Source organism: Nomascus leucogenys, chromosome 18 (assembly GCF_006542625.1).
Source record: "Nomascus leucogenys isolate Asia chromosome 18, Asia_NLE_v1, whole genome shotgun sequence".
NCBI lineage: Eukaryota > Metazoa > Chordata > Mammalia > Primates > Hylobatidae > Nomascus > Nomascus leucogenys.
The window spans coordinates 41,731,246-41,747,604 of NC_044398.1; the positions used below are offsets into that span (position 1 = coordinate 41,731,246).

The following is a 16,359-nucleotide window of genomic DNA, read 5'->3' on the forward strand; positions in this document are numbered from 1 at the left end:
CCGGAGATACAGGGGATGCGACCCAGTGACTTCTCCCCATCCTTTAGCTGAGGGGCAGGCTCAGCTTCCAGGTCACTTCCTGCTCCCTTGGTCTCTGAGCTTTGTTAAGGGGCTCAGCAAAGGCAGATGTGGGTCTTATTCTAGCTCTGTGGACCTCAGGAAACAGGAGGTGGAGAGAGGGAGCAAAATGGGGAACTTCCGGGGTGGAGGGGTGGGCTTTGTCCTGTCCCTCAAAAACTAGCTTCTTCCACACACTCTCCCTGTCTAATCCTCTTGACCGTTGGCAGTAATAAGCTTCAGTGTTGCAGCTGGGAGACTGGAACTCAGAGAGATCAAGGGATGCATCTCAAACCACAGAGGGAGCAGACAGTGAATGGGACGCAAGCCCCAGTCTACTGATCTTCACACCTGCACAGGTCCCCTGACACCACGCTGCCCTTCACAGCCTGCTCTAACCCTTCTTCCTTCCCCAGTCCATCTGCAACTTGGTGCCCACATGACAGCCATCCCATTAAGTCATGGGAAGGTTTGGCATGGAATGATGTAATCACATCTGGACCAATGGGGAAGAGGGCTTGGAGGACCGGACAATCTGACTCAGACATTCGGAACTTTTGTGCTGACTCTCCTTTCCAACAAGGTTGACTGTGGATGACAGAGAATGTGCTAGAGAGTGTTAAGGGCTGACCTCTGTGAGGACCAGAACCTGTCTGCTGGGCTCATCTCCTATGCCCCATGTCCAGGACAGTGCTGGCTAGCCATTGCTAGGTGAGAGAATCGTGTCTGGCTTCCAGCAGGGTCCCTGTGCAGTGGAGGAAACACACAGAGCGCTGGTCCTCAGCAATTACCATCAGGGCCAGACCTCTGTTGCATTCTCCCAGGACTGAGAAGGGCAGAGTGGAAGTTTCCCTCCTCATAGCTGTCAGGAAATACCTGAGACCCTTGCACAAAACTATGCCTTGTGGAGTGGAGGACAGGCTGGCCTTTCAGAAGCAATTCTAGCAAAACCAAGGACACTCAGAGAAAAGGGAGCACCTTTCCCTGCTAAGGATCAGCTGTCCAGAAGAGGCAAGTATGCCTCCAGAATTCTCAGCTGTGATTAGCATGATTATAATGCCCTGTTTTCCATGAACCACTGTAGCCAGGATTACACAACCCTCAGTTTTGGGTTTGAGGGGAAAAAAAGCATGTCCAGAAAATTCCAAGTAGTAACACTAATTTCAAACTGTTGGTGGCTACATTTGAGTACAGAACTTTATTAGGAAAATTATAAGTGCATATACATTTTTTCATTGGTATGACTTCAAAGTAGAAATTGTTGTTTCTCAAAGAGTTGTTCCTTATTTATTTTTTAAAGCACACTGCATATAGGAATTGGCCTTCTCCTGGACCATTTTCACATTATCTGGGAGATGCAATTGAAACAATACAAAATACAGTATTCATCACATTTAACAATGAATCCTTCACTGCTCAGAGACTGAGAGTCCAGCGAGGTTGCAAGATAACAAATTTTCTACATGGTTTTGTCAGTGGTCTGCTTAGGGGATTTCGAAGTTTCTAGGGAGTATTTCCCAGAAATGGGGCTCCTTCAGGATGGGTCAGGGAAGCTCTGTAGAGGGATCAGAGCACTCAAATTCTCATCCAGCTGGAAAAGGGTGTAGCACCTGGGAAAGGCGATCAACTCCCAGTCAGGGAGCCCACGGTGACAACACCAGTCAGAAGATCACACCATGGAAGGGTCCAATGAGATCCAATGGAAAGACTTAGAACATCTAAGGTTGGGGGAGGTGCAACCTTCTGCTATTCAGCCCCTCTGCTCCAAGCTGAACCTTTTTTCTCAGGAGGTAATCTCTAATAACAAGCAGAGTGCCCTCTGGAGCCTCCTTGCTGGTGTCTCAGTGTCTGGACAGAGGGGGACACACAACAGCACAAACACGTGGCACAGACTCAATCCCAACACACAACCAGTCAAGGAGCCTCTGGCCCCTTCCTCTGGGTCCTGATGCAGAGCTGGCAGCGAGGGCCTCTGAAGAGGTTACAGGGAGCCCAAGGGAGTGTCAGGTAGAGGCAGCACCAGGTCGCAGAGGGACAGATGAGGGATCCCTAGTCAACAGCTCGCTGACGCATTTGACTAGCAGTTCGAAGGCAAAAAGAGATTCAGATTACAAGAGACTTTTCCCTTGCAAATGGAAGACTGTATTTAAATGCATATTGCTTTAGCTGGGCAGTCTCCACCAAGGAGCTGATTGTTAGTAGAGGAATTGTTATGCAAATAATTTTCCCATGGAAGAGAAATAGAAATGATTCCTTTCCTGACTGTAGTCAAGATTTAGGGTCATGTTTCTTTCCTCAACCAAGAATTCAATGGCCTTGGTTCATGGATTGGGGGCAGGTACATCCAAGTTCTACATGACAGATTTTAAAATATCTTGGATTACCTGGATAATGACTGCCCCACTGAAAACTCAATTATACTGGTATAGTGAGAAGTTAATTTCAAAAGGTTTTGAAAGAGTTCTGTATCTTTATAACTAGTAAAGATCTCTCAGGCTCTATTTTTTCAATATAACACAGCTGGATTGAGGATTTTAATTTTTGTTTAAGGGACAATTTTGATAGATGGGTTCGCCTTCTGCCATGAAGATCCAATTTGAAATACTTATGAAAATACTTAACACATGTTACTAATTACCCTACAGATTATTAAATTCAAAAAGTTACAATTCAAGATTACGTCGCTATAATTTACTTCCTACTTCCTACATGTTACATACAGTTTCCTTGCTTTGACTTCCTTGTTTTCCACTTTCTTCATTAAATTTTTTTTAACTGGGGTCTTTAATCAAAGGGGAAAAGTATTAGTAAGACTGAATGAAAAACAAAACAAAAATCTGCAAGTGCTTGCCTTTGTCAAAAGTGAACATTTTAAGTGGCTTAATACAGCTCTATCGACTGCCCTCAGTGGAAGGGGAACACTCCAAAAGTCAGGCAGGTTGACTTACTATTCGCATAGCACATTGTTCTCTTAGAGAAATGTCCTGTGGGAAGGGCCCAAAGCACAGGTGACATGCAGAGCAGAGAGGGCCCAGGGAGGAAGGCAGGAGATGATGGCATTGCCAAATGGTGAAGAAGATGAGGTTAGATGTGAATTGGGAAAGAATCTTCATGTCCAGGATTGATTATTTTGTGGGCTGGGTTTTAAAAACCAAAAACAAGTTGTGAATGCTTGTTTTCCTCAAGCAGTGCTGGGCTTGGCCCTAGTTTGAAGGTACTAACAAGTGAGGGGGAACTGATGGGGCAGCAATCCTCTGGGGTCCACCCTGGTGCACACCGAATTCCCTTGGGCTCTGCCCATGGATCCACCATGTTTTTGTGATCAGTTGGGGAACCAAGGTAGTTCGCCCCAAAGGACCACGGCTCCAATCAGGACCGCACTCAAAGGGCCCAAGGGGCATCTCCTCGCTCAGCGGCTGCATAGGGGGAACAGTGCATGCATCAAGACATTGGTCACAGAGGAGGACGCTGGGTTTGAACAAAAACACAGGATTGGACAATGGACAATATTCCAAACAAGACACAGATGTGCACAGTGTTTTCAGGTAACACAAGACATTTTCATTTCCTGCTTGGTGCGCAGTTTACATGAAAGCTTTGGTCCTGAGAGTCCTTTTGCGGGGCCATGGAGACAGTCGTGGACACACATGATGATGGATGAGACAGAGAATGATGAGCAGAACGTGGAGGATGTGGAGGTGCTCGGGATGAGGGCTGGGTCTCACTCTGCCCTGGCCTCACACTGCTGCCTCAGCTCAGGGTAGCCCTGCTGCCCTCCCAGAAGAGGCAGACCCGGCTCCCATGTGGATGGAGAAGGGAATGAGCCTCCCATGTGGCCCTCCACCATCCCATCCCACAGTGAGAAGCCTTCACTAGGCTTTGCCCAGGTTGACTGGTCCTGGCACCCCCAGGCGTCCCTCCTGGTGGCTCTCCACCCTAGGGCTGACCATGGGGATCAGGCTCCCTCAGCCCAGTCTCCCCACCTGCACAGCTCAGAGAATACAAAACCCAGGAGCCCTGAGTCGGAGGAGTGGCTCCGTGGAAAGACACTCTAATAAGGCAAGTACAATAATGGCCTTAGTCTAAGCTCCTATGTGTCGCCAGTGACACTGAATAATCAAACTAAATGAAAAATAAATGTCATGTATTTTGCTACATAATCAAATGGTGAAAATATGGCAAAGTGTGCAAAACAAAGCCCTTGGCAATGCCTGGGGCCCTGCCCTGGCAGGGGAGGCTGTGGCAGGCCCTTCCCTAACACTGGTTTCAGAGCTGGGCTCCTACTGTAAGGGTTCCTCAGGCGTCTGACCCTCTCACATCTTGAACCTCCTGTTGACAAGAACAGAGGGAAACACCATTAAGGCAGGTTCCCCCCACACCCAGCCGGCTCCTGCAGGGCGGCGGCCTGCGCGGAGGCCCTGGGGCCAATCCCTACTTCCAAGTTGCCACCTTGGCCACGCATCTCCCTTCAGAGGCCCTGGGACAACAGACGGGAGGGGAGTGCGAGACGCAGCCAGGCTGAAGCGGAGGGAACCATGGATGGCAGAAAGCAGAGGACAGACATGTGGCAAGCACTGGGCGTGGCAGACGCACGAAGGCACAGAGAGGCCCATCAGACTGGTCATACGACGTGGACAGGGCACACTGCTTACCCGGCGCCGGTGTGGGGCTGAGGCTCAGGATGCTGCTGCCCTGCATCCTGGCCTCGGCTCTCCCAAGACGCACTTTCGTGGCTTCCAGTAACCTCTCGCCCTCGGGGCCCCTCAACCAGGGGCCATGCCACTGCAGGTGGCCCCAGGTGGGGCTGCTGGAGGTGGCACAGGGGTGGGTGCATAGGCGGCCAGGACCTCCCAGGAGGAATGCATGCTGGACAGAGCAGTGACCATAGTGCACCCCTCATTTGGCTCTGACTGGTATGAGCACTTCCTAGTTTCAACCGACCAGGAATCCCAGTCAGGCTCTTTGCTCTTCCACGGCGATCCTGTCTTCAGCACTGGGTGTACCACCTGCTCCCAGGAGCTTCACAAGCCACTTGCAAGCCACAATGAGCCCCCAGGGCATGTACAGTCACATCAAGACATCAAGACAGGATGGACCTTGCATGAGTTCTCAAGGTGGGGCCCACTCTCAGTCCCTGCAGACCCTGCTCCCCAGGAGTGGGATAGCAAGCAGTTTCTATCCTCAGGCAGCCTTAGCTGGGCCCTCTGTCCCTAGGGGGCCAACAGCTTTTCACGCTGACCAGGAAAAACTGGCCACCCCTCCCCAGGCACAGAGCCCTGCTGCATGTGGAGTCCGAAGAATGCAGGCAAATATGGGGGCACAGGTTGGCCCTCTCGGGGCGATTTTGTCAAGAGTCCCATGGACTAGAGTGGCTACTGGCTTCCACGGGAAGGATGGCAGCCCCAGGCAGCCCACCCAACAGCCCTGTGCCTTAAGAGGTGGGGAGGGCAGAAGACTAGGGTGTCCCTGTACCCAGGGCTCAGGCCTGTGACCCCCAGTGCTGGCAAGAGGAATGTGGGCCAGGAGAGTCATCCAGATAAAAGGGATAGCAGCGGGAAACAAAGGTCTTTGGCTGAAGCATCCTAGGACGCCTCCCCAAGGAGAAGGCATGGCTGTGATCACAGGGAGCTCATTAAAGCTCAAGGGGACACGGCGCTCCAGGATGGGGTGTGTCTGACATGCAGGGGTCTTGGTGGGTTTTCTCCTGAATTCCATGTGCTCCATCCTCCAACCACTTCCTCTTTCTGCATTTATTAAAATTATGACCCAGGATCCAGGATCGGGGTGCAGGGTGGGCGGGTGTTTTTGTGAGGTGGAGAAGGGCTGAGAAATTCAATGAGTCTTTTTTCCGAGCACTACTGAAATGGGGGCCTTGCTCTTCCATCCTCCTGGTCCAGATTAGAGAAACTTGGCAAAAATCTCACACATACATCTACATGGGCAGGGAAGGAGGATGCAGGAAAGTTCTAGAGCTTAAGTGGTATTTGCTTTAGGCAGATAAGGTATTTCCCATGAATGAGGACAGAGGCAGCTGTGCCCTGCAGCTGGAGCACACGCCATCACGCAGGAGGCGGGAGGGAACAGGCTGGGATCCCCAGGGATTCAGGACCCTTGCAAAGTTCCATAGCACATCTGTCCTCCACGTGGGGGACCCGTTTAAAGACTCTAAATTAGAGAATTGCCCAAAGAGGAGCTCCCTGAGAAGTGTTTCCACATCTGCTCTCTGAGAATGCAGCATTCCCTCCGGCTCACCCCACACAGTTTGCAGAAACCCACCTGGGCTTCGGGATAAAGCCACTCCCACAACCCAGGAAGGAGGGGCTGAAGAAGCCCCTTCCCAGGTGGCAGAGTGGTGGAGGGAAAGGCAATGGGTATTTGGAAAAAGCCAGGGCCCATCCCTAAGGGTCAGTCAGCTTTCACCTTTCCTGAGGGCCACAGAGGGGTGGCACAACCCCTTCCTGGCGAGGCCACCTCTGCTGGGCTAGCAGGTTGCCCTGCACACTGGCCAGGTGGCCACAGCCTGGTCTCCACAGGAACACAGACTGCAAGTGTGTGGAGCTGGTGAGCTCCCCAGGGAGCGCAGGCCTTCTAAGAGAGGAAGTGGAGGGCGGGCTGGGGGGCTCAGCAACCTGGGCATTCCTGGAGCTCCCAGGCTATTCTGGACAGAGTCCTGAGCACACAGGCTCCGCGTCACAGACCCCCGCCCCAGTCTCTGCACAACTACTTTCTTCATAACTTAGCAGACCAATAAGGGCCTTAAAAAGCACATAAATACAGAAGCCGGTGTGGCTGGCAGGGCAGCAAAGCACTGCTCCCCCACGGAAGTCTGAGCCCCTGCCCGGTCTGCATGGGGATCTGTCTTGGAGGAGGATCGAGCAAATTTACAAAGCGCCGAGAGCAAGTGAACTGTGGTCCATCTCGAGGTGGCAGATAACTAGTTTTTCCTTTTCTGGGCAGCCTTTCTCTTCTTCTGTCGCTTCTTTTTTCCTATCTTTTCTTTTTTCCCCACTTTTTCTTCTCTGCGCCCCCTTAGATAAAATTAGTAGAACCATTAATAATGTGGAAATAAACAGAAGTTCGTCTCAGTCTGCATAAGATTTAACACTGGCCTGTGTACTAGTTAAACTGTGCCTTCAGTCTCAGGCCTGGAGGCCCCTGGTCAAAGCACTGTTTATCAGTAATTCATTAAAATAAATTGGACATTTCCTTCCATTCAAACAAATGTTCAATGGGCTCCTAGAACACCTTTGCGAATGGGTTACAGTGACGGCCAATCTGCCAACCTGAACCTAGTTCCCACTGGGGACAAGGAATCCACATCTCAGGGTACAACCAGGGCCAGGCTGGACATCGTGGTCCTTGTCACCCCGCCCTGCCCTGCTCTCATGGGACTTTTTCTTCTTCTCAATGCAGGGCTGAACTCTTAGCTTTCTCTAAGAAATGTCTGCATTTCAAATTGAATAACATTTTGGAGGCTGCGGGCCCCAGGTTCAGACTGCCATTCAGAAGAGGAGAAAAAAGGCAGTGGTCCCATCTTCCCCTTTCTAGACGCCTGTGAACACTCCTGGGAATGAATGCGATTGTTCTGGAGAGCAAGGGAGAGAGCTGGTTAGCAGAATTTTATTAGAGCAACTGGCTCGTGACTGTCACATTAAAATGATTCAAGCTGAATGGTATTTAATGATTTATGGGGTGAGGCCACCTGTCCCTGTGAAAGCTTGATATTAACCATGGCCTGGAGTCATGGGATTTTTACATGGGAAAATGTGAAAGGTTGATATTACTAGGGTTGAGTCTCTGGGGATTACATGGGGATGTTAGGAGAACCAAGGAGGAGGAGGGAGGGAAGAGGAATTAGTGAGTCAAGTATTATTCTTCAGAAAACCAGCACTGCTATTTCAATTGGGTTTAAAAAAAAAAAAAAAGATCCAAAAACCTGAGCTGCAGATCTAATCTGCTCGTGAGAAAAGCCCATACACTGTCACACATGGGCTGTGAGAAGGGGTCTCAGGCACCTGACTGCAGGCAGGCTTAACTATATAAACCAGAAACGTCTATAAGCTCCATCACTAACAACTAATGAATTTTATTTCAGGTAAATAAATTCCCACATACAGTAGGAGGTTTATACCATGAAACAATTAGCATTTTATTGCTAGTGCATATAATGTCACATTTGATACAATTTTAGTACAAGTGAAAAAATAACACTGTGGCTAACATTGAAAAGCTGCAATCACATTTATATATCATATATATTTCTTTACAAATTGCCAGTAGTTTGAGATAATAGAGAAGTATAAACTACTGACATCCATATGGCTCCACTTCAAATATATGAATTGTTTGACTATAAATATATTTTGAAATACATTTGTTTTCTAAAGAAACGTAAAAAAAATGTGCACAAAAATATATATAAAAAATGCCTTGCAAAAAGTTACAAATACCACCAGGACCATCTGTGGATCACATTTATGCATGGAAATGTCATCTTGCCAACAGTTCTGATTGGAACCTGAAACCCTGCTGTGGCTTCAGGAGGGGGTAGTGGCAAGATGATGGTTTATTCATTGATTTTTTCACTTCTGATTTCAGAAACCTCAGAGTTTGTTAGTGCCTCCATGGCATACATAGGCTTCAGAGGCAATCACAAAACCCAATCACTCAAAGCCAGCTCTCAGATTTAAAATTGCATTTGATTCTGTAAAGACTTGTCTTTTGTGGGTAAGCAGGGGGACCATTACACATCCCCAGGAGAGGGCCAGCTCCATTCTGGAGGAGGCCAAAGACGGATCTCACAGAGGGCCCGAGCTGTGGGGCAGGCCCTGGGAGGAGAGGGATGCAGGGCACGAGCCCCAGCAATCACCCTCTTCCCGGCTGGTGCGGCGCTGATCAGGCTACAGAAATGAGAAGCAGAAGCGGGATTAAGCATGCTCTCGGAGTCAGGGAGAGGGTAGGAATAGCTGGGAGAGGGGTCTCTGAGCACAGTCCCAGTGACAGTGGCTTCCACATGGAGCTCACAGAGCCAATCACTGAGATTGAAAGAGGAGGTGAAGGCGGTGGCAGCGCCCAGCCCCGGTCGGTATCTGAGTGCCACAGAGGCCTTCCTCTTGGGAGGGGCGCTGCTGCGGGAGCCTCAGTGTCTGAAGAAAGGACACTTTTTCCAGCTCCCTGTTGAGCTACCACCTGACTGTGCCCAGACTCCCCAGGGGAGCAGAGAACATGCTCCAAACAAGCCAAATTCAGATCTTGAAGTACTCGTTGATTTAAAAAATGAGAATGAGAATGATGATGATTGTGATGATCATGAAGGAACTAACTGCTTGGAAATGCTGTTGATAATACAATTTCTTTCTTAGAAAAACCCCAGTAATAAAAGCTCCAACGTGCACGGGTACAGGGCATGGATGAATACAAGCTGCAATATCATACCGTATGCTATAAATGCAGTGTCTAAATGCTGGCAAACCTCAGGCCCAATCCCAGATCAATGTGCCCACCCCACACACACACCTGGTCCTCACGGTTAAGGCCCCCTCCCCCACATCTTTGCCCTTTCATCTCTCACAAGGTTTTAGTTTTCCTCGAGTGGGTCTAGCGGAACGTCCTTTTTGGCTGTTGTGCTTACTTGTTTAAAGCTTTCTCCAGGTACTCCTGAATCCACTTTAGCTTCGGGTCAATGCACACCTGTCTGTTGTTGTTCTTCAGCCGGGCTCTGTGAGAACAGAATGGCAACAGTGTGCGGCTGCACAGGAGGAAGGCGCTGCTGCAACGTGTGCATCCGCTCCCCCAACACCCGTCTAGGGCCCTCGCTGGCACCCCGTGCTCCATTTGGCACGCTTGGGCTCCAGAGGTGCTCGCGGTGTGCTGGGGAAAGCTCAGCGCTGGCAGTGCAGGAAGCTCCATTGCAGAGACATGGAAATGTGAACAGAAGCCTATCCGGAGCAGTGCAGGGGAATTCATGTAAGGGAGCATTTGAGCTGCCTTTGAAGGATAAGTAGGGAACTTGGAGAGTAAATAAAGGGGAAGGGAAAATCAGGAGCAAATATGCCAGGAAGTTCATCAAAGCACACAGAGGACACTCAGGAAGGGGAGGACAGGATGCTCTAGGCGCCTGGGGAGGGGAGAATGGAGAGCAACAGAGCAGAGGTTTATTTGGATGGGTCATCTTGATAGACATAGGGCCGACTTAAGGATGGGCCTGAGGAAGCCTGGAGGACGGAGGCCTGCCAGAAGTCACCGCAGTCTGACCGGGAGGGTGACCAGCCAGGGAGGGGAGGGGCAGTGCAGGTGGCTTACCAGAAAATAGTTTCTAGGAAGATTTTACAAGTTCACTGAATGTTTCTTGGTCTCGTTTTTTAAAAGTTCACACTCTTAAAAGCTTCCCTACACCCAAATTCCTGGGGAGGGCCTGATTTCATCTCTCTGGATCTCTTGCCAGAAAGCCCTAGGTGCCAGGTAATCTCACACAGCCCAAGTACTTAAGGGTCTTGAGGACAGCTAAGCCCCAGCACAGTGGCTCAGGGGCACCCAGGGAGTCTTCAAGCAGCCTGTCCATTAGGTGAAGAGGGGTGCAGAGGTGGGTGTGGCTCAGAGCAACCCACACTGGGGTCCAAATCTGGGCCCTGCTGTTTGTTAACTTAGTGTCTGCTCAGACCTGAGAATTGTATTTGGCATCTTCAACTTCAAGGTGCATTTCCAGGCCAGTAAACCAGCAATGATCAGTGCTGTAAAGCAGGTCCATGCTGGCTAAATTCAGCATCTTTAAAATACTCTTCACAAGAGATAAAGTATCAGGTTGTAGGCAAAGTACTGAAAAAACATTCATTTTCTAGGGCCCTAAAACATACTGTAAATAACAAACACATTCAAGGCGGTAAAGGGTTAACTCAAAACTAAAAACAGTTTTCTAAAATCAAAAGTAAAAACAGTTGGTGTCGGGTGGAAAAGTCTTGGGAAAGTTGTAGCTTTGGTTCCAACTGCTGTCTCCCCAACCCATTTTTAGCACTAGAACTTCTGGGCAATCAAATCCTCTCCAGGAGACTCCCGGAGCCCTCGCTTCCCCATGTTCAGACACGGGACCTCTTGAGCATGAGAGGGCCAAGCTATGGGCTTTCAAGCACATGGCTTTCTTCCTGCATTTCTTGCGGTCTTCTGCACCCAGCTGAGATCTTCCTGTCTTGTGGCTGTGTGATTTTGGTCTTTGTTTCCCAAATGAATAAAATCAAATGTTAGTGGCTGCCATCCACACCAAATAACACCAAAACCTCGTATGTTGTACTTGAGAAAATACAGGCAAGTGAGCTGAAAATGTTGAAGTTTCACCCAATGGTTAAAGAGGACTTAAACGAATTCGGGTCTTGTGAGTTAATGTAGGGCATCAGATCCCCGTAACTGGCAGGCCATTTATCACTGTTATTAGCTAAGGGCTGGCTAATTTACTAGGCTTCAGCCAAAACCTTGGTGAAGCCCATAGTTTCTCCAGCATCCAGCTGTGCTGTGCTGAAGAACGGAGGTTTGGAAAGAAGAGAGAACTACTACGAGCACAGCAGGGTGCCCAGACCAAGAGCAGCTTTTAAAATTAATGCCTGGTGGCATACTAAAGGTCCTCGTGATAAGAATAGCTGCCACTAATTATGCGAAGCTCAAGGTTGGACACTTGGCTTGTCACTTCTACACCTTTAATAAGACTCGGGTTAGATGTTACTATGTTCGTTAGATGCAACTATGTTCGTTAGATGATGTTCAATTTCAAGACTTACACAATCTGAAGGGCACAGTTTGGAGTGTTGAGAATTTTGAGATGCTTGACGTTGGCTCTGGCAACATGGCTTTCGAAGAATCGGCATGGGCATCTGTAGCTCAGGCTGACAGGCTTCCCTAGAAGAGGTAAGGAGAACAAGGCACTTTACTACCCTGCCAAATTTTGGTAATGTGTGTCTCGGCTGCAGCAGTTGGTGCAGCGATTAGGGATCAAGAGACGGCATCACTGGGGTAAGTTCCAGGTTACTGGTGCATTTTGGGAAAGGCCATCTCCTCAGGCAGCACAGTGAGTTCTGGCTGAGCTCAGGCTCAGCTTCTACAGGGCAAGGAGCCCAACAGACCTGGGGAGAGCTGGAGCCTAGATGAGGGGGGAGATTAAATTAGAAGCCACCTGCTCAGTGTCTCAAGATAAAGGTAGTAATTACAGTAGATAACGGTTTCAGTCCAAGGTACTGAGATTCCCAGTTACTCTTTGTAAAATAAATTCCTCAAGGGACAACTGAGAAAGATCTCTCTACTCAGGGAAAAGGAAGGGGGACAACAGGCTCCAGCCTCCCTGGCCTCTCTCCTCTGGCACAGGCCTCTAGCCAGGAAGCACAGTAGCACTCAGGAATGCTGCCCTCCCCCACCCCAGAGCCCCTTCCTCACATTCACCTAAAGCTCTGGAAGGCACAAAAGAATCCTGGCTGGCTTCCTACCTGTGAGTCCCCTGAGAGCAGGCCAAGGACCCACCTTCTGCCCAGCACTTTCCCCAAGGCTTAGAGATTAGTGGAGCTGGAGTTAAATGTGGTTTTCATTGCCTAGGAAGGGATGCTGTAGCCTCAGGAATTGTATTAAGATCTTTGCAAAATCACCAATTTACAAAATGCCATAATTGACACTCATTAGTGTAAATTAGCAAGGGGCTCCTGCAGAACCCACTGCTCACCCTTTAAATATAGAATTGCAAGCCCTGGAGGGCTGGGATTTGTGTGTGCTTTTTTTTTTTTTCCTTGCAGATTTTATCCAAGCCCCACTTAATACCCCAAATTATTTGAACTTGTGGATCCTTTCATCAGAGATTAAATGTATGTCTAAGAATATTTAGTCCAGAGATTATTTTTTTCTTTTTCCTTTTTGTTTTTTTAAGTTTGCCTGTTTATAAAGTTCTGAGAGGCCTCTGAGGTTCCGAAGTTCTGCACCTTTGGGAAAGAATGCTGGGGAAGTAGGAGGAAATCTTGAGTAAGGGGCTCATTTTGTTCTATTTTTTCTACAGGCTGCAATCAATTGAGGGATGATGTGGACTAGGAATTGCATTCTGTATTCAGCTACCAAGTTGCAGGAAAAGCGGACCACTTGTCCCCCCACTTCCTTGTCCCCAGGACCAAATGCAACTCCCTGAAAACCAGGAAAAAGCCGAGCATCAGGGTACTGGTGACTCATGGCACTGGAGAGACCTAAAGCAGCCTTCACATTTTATACCTGATCTAACTCCAGAAAGGCACCTCTGGGGCCTGCTTCCAGCAGCTGCACTGGGACCCTGCAGGGGAAGTCGGCACTGCACTGTAACCAGATCACCTGGGAAAGCGACCCCCAGGGCCGGGGCCTGCAGCCTGGGTAACTGAGGAGCGTTGGAGCTAAATGCTCCTGAGTGTTGTGCCTTCAGGTTTCCCTGGATTTCTTTTGGGCCCTTCCAAGCTGAGGCAGGGGGTGGAGCAGGAGAATAGGAGCCCGGTAGTGAGGCACAAGCCCCCTCCCAGCAACAGTGAGCTTGAAGGTATGCAGCCAAGGGCAAGTGCTGCAGCCGTCCCCGCTGGGATGGGTGGGGCTGTGACTCTCCAGCGCCCAGAGAAGAGAAGCTCCTCTGGCCCCCCTAACCAAGCAGTGGTGATCAGGCCAGAAATCAGAGCCTATTCAGAGCTCAACACACAGGCTGTCTCTCCTCTCCCCCTCCACCCCCTGGGATTATCCATTTCCTTCAAAAGCAATTCTTGCTTCTACTCCCAGGACCTAAGGCCCGCCTGTCAAGCAGCGAATTTCAACAGGTCTTTTTAAAGTGACAGAGCCCCCAGGTGTGCTTACCAAAAGAACAGGGTTTCGTGTGTACCTCATGTGCTCCTTCCTCCAGCTTTTTGTCAGTAAGACTAACTTTCCCAACTGTTTTGGATGTAAATCCGTGTACCGGCAAGAGTCCTGACTGGCTGTGATGGTACCTCGGATTTGGGACCGGGTGAGCTTGGCTCCAGGAGTTTTCAGAAAGCCTTTCAGTCTAATGCAGAGACAGGAGCCCAGCTGGCCCCTCCAAGCAGGCTTGGGAAGGGGGCCCATCCTGAGTTTAAGCCCGGGAAACCCAGGGGCCCAGCTGCCTGACGGAAGTCAGCCAATGGGGGAGGGGCAGGACCCCTAGCCAAGCTCTCTCTGTAGTGCAGCTTGAGGACTAAGTGTGGGGATAGAGGGCACATAGGCACTGCAAGGTGAGGGGAAAACAAAACAAAACAAAATATTCTGACGATGTATGTAAGAAGCAGATCTGCCTGGAGCCCAGGCTCCTGCCCTGGTTACCTGGCTGCCAATGGGGCAACTCTGAGGGCCATGTCACCCTTCCCAGGCCAGGAGGAGTCTGGGATGGACCCCACGTCTCTGTGCTTCCCCCAGGTCAGCTGCACCCATAACTCAAGGACCAGGGTCCCTCATTCCAATCCTCTCTCCAGCCCTCCAGGGGAGGGGGCAGCACCATTTCCCAGAGCGGCGCACTGTGACACCTCCACCCTCATTCCACCAATCAGTCAATAACCGCCCAAACCAGAGCCCTTATAGGAGCAGAAGAATATCCAGCAATAAAAACTAGAAACATGCCCCATGACTTCGGGGGAGTCAGTGTGCAGACACTGCCTCAGGGACTTTTCATCAACGACGAACATTCCCAATTGCCTTCAGTCTGTGTCCTTAACACTTAGGCAGTCCGTCACGACCCCGGGCGGCCCAGCCTCTCCTGCCCGACTCAGCTGCGCTGGTCCTGCTCACACCAGCGCGCAGTCCACGGCCAGCGAGGACGCCGGGGCCACGTCTGCACGAACCCAGCCAAGGGCTCGAGGCGCGCTGGGCCCGCACAGCCCGGGGCTGCAAAAGCACTCAGGGTGTCCTTCAACTCTTTGCAGGAAACTTCACAGCCAAGGAAGCTCAGCGGCCTGAGCCACAGGGTTTTGTTTTGTGTGTTCAGAGGCAACAGTTTATTTTGGTTTGCAGCGGTGTCCTGTGACAGCGCAGCGAGTTTCTCTTCAGCTAAAGAAAAGAAAAAACCCTTCTCCCAGTGAAACAGGACACCACGGTTCCCAGTGGCCCAGGGCCTTGGAGATTGAACTTTGCTGCAGCTCTCATTCCGGGGCAAAGCGCTTGGCCGGTTGGTGACAAAAGAGCCTGTCTGCAGGTGTGTTTGGGGAGCTGGGGAGGGGGCGTGTGAGGCTCGGAGGGTCCCTGGGCCTCTCTCAGGTGAACCCGAGAAGAGGCAGGGAGGCAGCGGCTGGACGCACGCCCAGGTCCGCGTCGCTGCGGACCGCGGAGCTGTGCAGAAGCGCGGCCTGGCGGGTGGCACAAGCCCGACAGCTGCGCCGCGCAGCCCGGCCGCGCCTGGCCAAGAGCCCCGCGAGGGTGTGGGGAGAGGATCGGCTTCGCAGGGAGCGGAGGCTGCGCGGCTGCATCGGACCTCACAGCCTCAAGTCGCGGCATGAGGCGAACTTTGCAAAGCGCGCTCTCGCCATGCACCGCCCGACCTCCAGTACTGTGCGCAGCCGGACCTCTGAGCCCATTCGCCTGTGGAAACCGAGCCCGGCGCGGGAAGGCACTGGGTGGGGGGGGGGGGGGCAAGGGTCTAGGGTCCGCGGCTCCCCACCCTCGCGCCTTCCCGCGCCAGCCCCGAACGCTCCCTCGGGGCGTTCCTGCCCAGTTGTCCCGCCTGACCTCGCTCTGCAGCCAGCTTGAGGTCGGGCGGTCGCTCTCTGCAGGTCACAAAGCCTCGGCGCAAAAGTAGGGCTTTGGACGCGACACCGCATCGGAGCGCCCAGCGAAGCGAGCTGCCTCCACCCCCACTGTATCCGGCGGCGCAAACTGCGGGCGCAGGCAGAGGAGCCGCGGCTCTGCGCCGGGCAGGAGCCGAAGCCCAGAGCCTCGCCAGGGCCTCCCCACCGAGCGCACTCACCGTCGCTGAGGCAGAGCGCGGTCAGCACGAGGGCCAGCACGACCACGACCTTGGCGTTCATGGCGCGGGCGGACAGGCGGACGAGCGCGGGTCGCGGGCCGGACGCGGAGCGGGCAATCCAGCTGACGGAGAGTGAAAGTGCGGCGGTGGGAGGCGCGCGCCGGGCGCTTTAGAGGCGAGAGCCAGGCGGGGCGGGGCGGGGCGCGCGGTGAGGGGCGGGCCCGGAGCCGAGTGCTGGCCGTGGCCGGGGTCTCTGACGCGCGACTCCCTCGGCGGCACCCGCCACCCATCCCCCTCGCCCCTCCTCCGCCCTCGCTGTGCTCCGGCGTCGCAGTGCGCTCCGGCCTCGCAGTGCGCTCCGG

General features: G+C 51.7%; 1 protein-coding gene across 2 annotated transcripts; it reads right to left on the bottom strand.

The window, feature by feature from the left end:
* Window positions 1–6,911: 6,911 nt before the first annotated feature.
* Window positions 6,912–16,136, bottom strand: CXCL12 (C-X-C motif chemokine ligand 12). Of its 2 annotated transcripts, none has more exons than XM_003271179.2 (4): window positions 15,998–16,136; window positions 11,823–11,940; window positions 9,689–9,775; window positions 6,912–7,085 (listed from the first exon to the last, which is right to left on the bottom strand). In XM_003271179.2, exons 1-4 carry the CDS (start codon window positions 16,056–16,058, stop codon window positions 6,992–6,994), a joined length of 360 nt encoding a protein of 119 aa, XP_003271227.1. In that variant the 5' UTR covers window positions 16,059–16,136; the 3' UTR covers window positions 6,912–6,991. The 2 variants fall into 2 exon arrangements, with proteins under 2 accessions (XP_003271227.1, XP_003271226.1); XM_003271178.3 differs by lacking the exon at window positions 6,912–7,085 and adding an exon at window positions 8,124–8,957.
* Window positions 16,137–16,359: the final 223 nt, after the last annotated feature.

Bases quoted from the DNA above. Each gene is read 5' to 3' on its own strand.
- CXCL12 (XM_003271178.3), bottom strand. From the start codon at position 16,058: ATGAACGCCAAGGTCGTGGTCGTGCTGGCCCTCGTGCTGACCGCGCTC. The intron at 11,941-15,997 runs GTGAGTGCGCTC...TACCTCTTCTAG, and splicing joins CGCGCTCTGCCTCAGCGACG to GGAAGCCTGTCAGCCTGAGC. The intron at 8,958-9,688 runs GTAAGCACAACA...TCATTTCTGTAG, and splicing joins CTGGAGAAAGCTTTAAACAA to CCTGATCAGCGCCGCACCAG.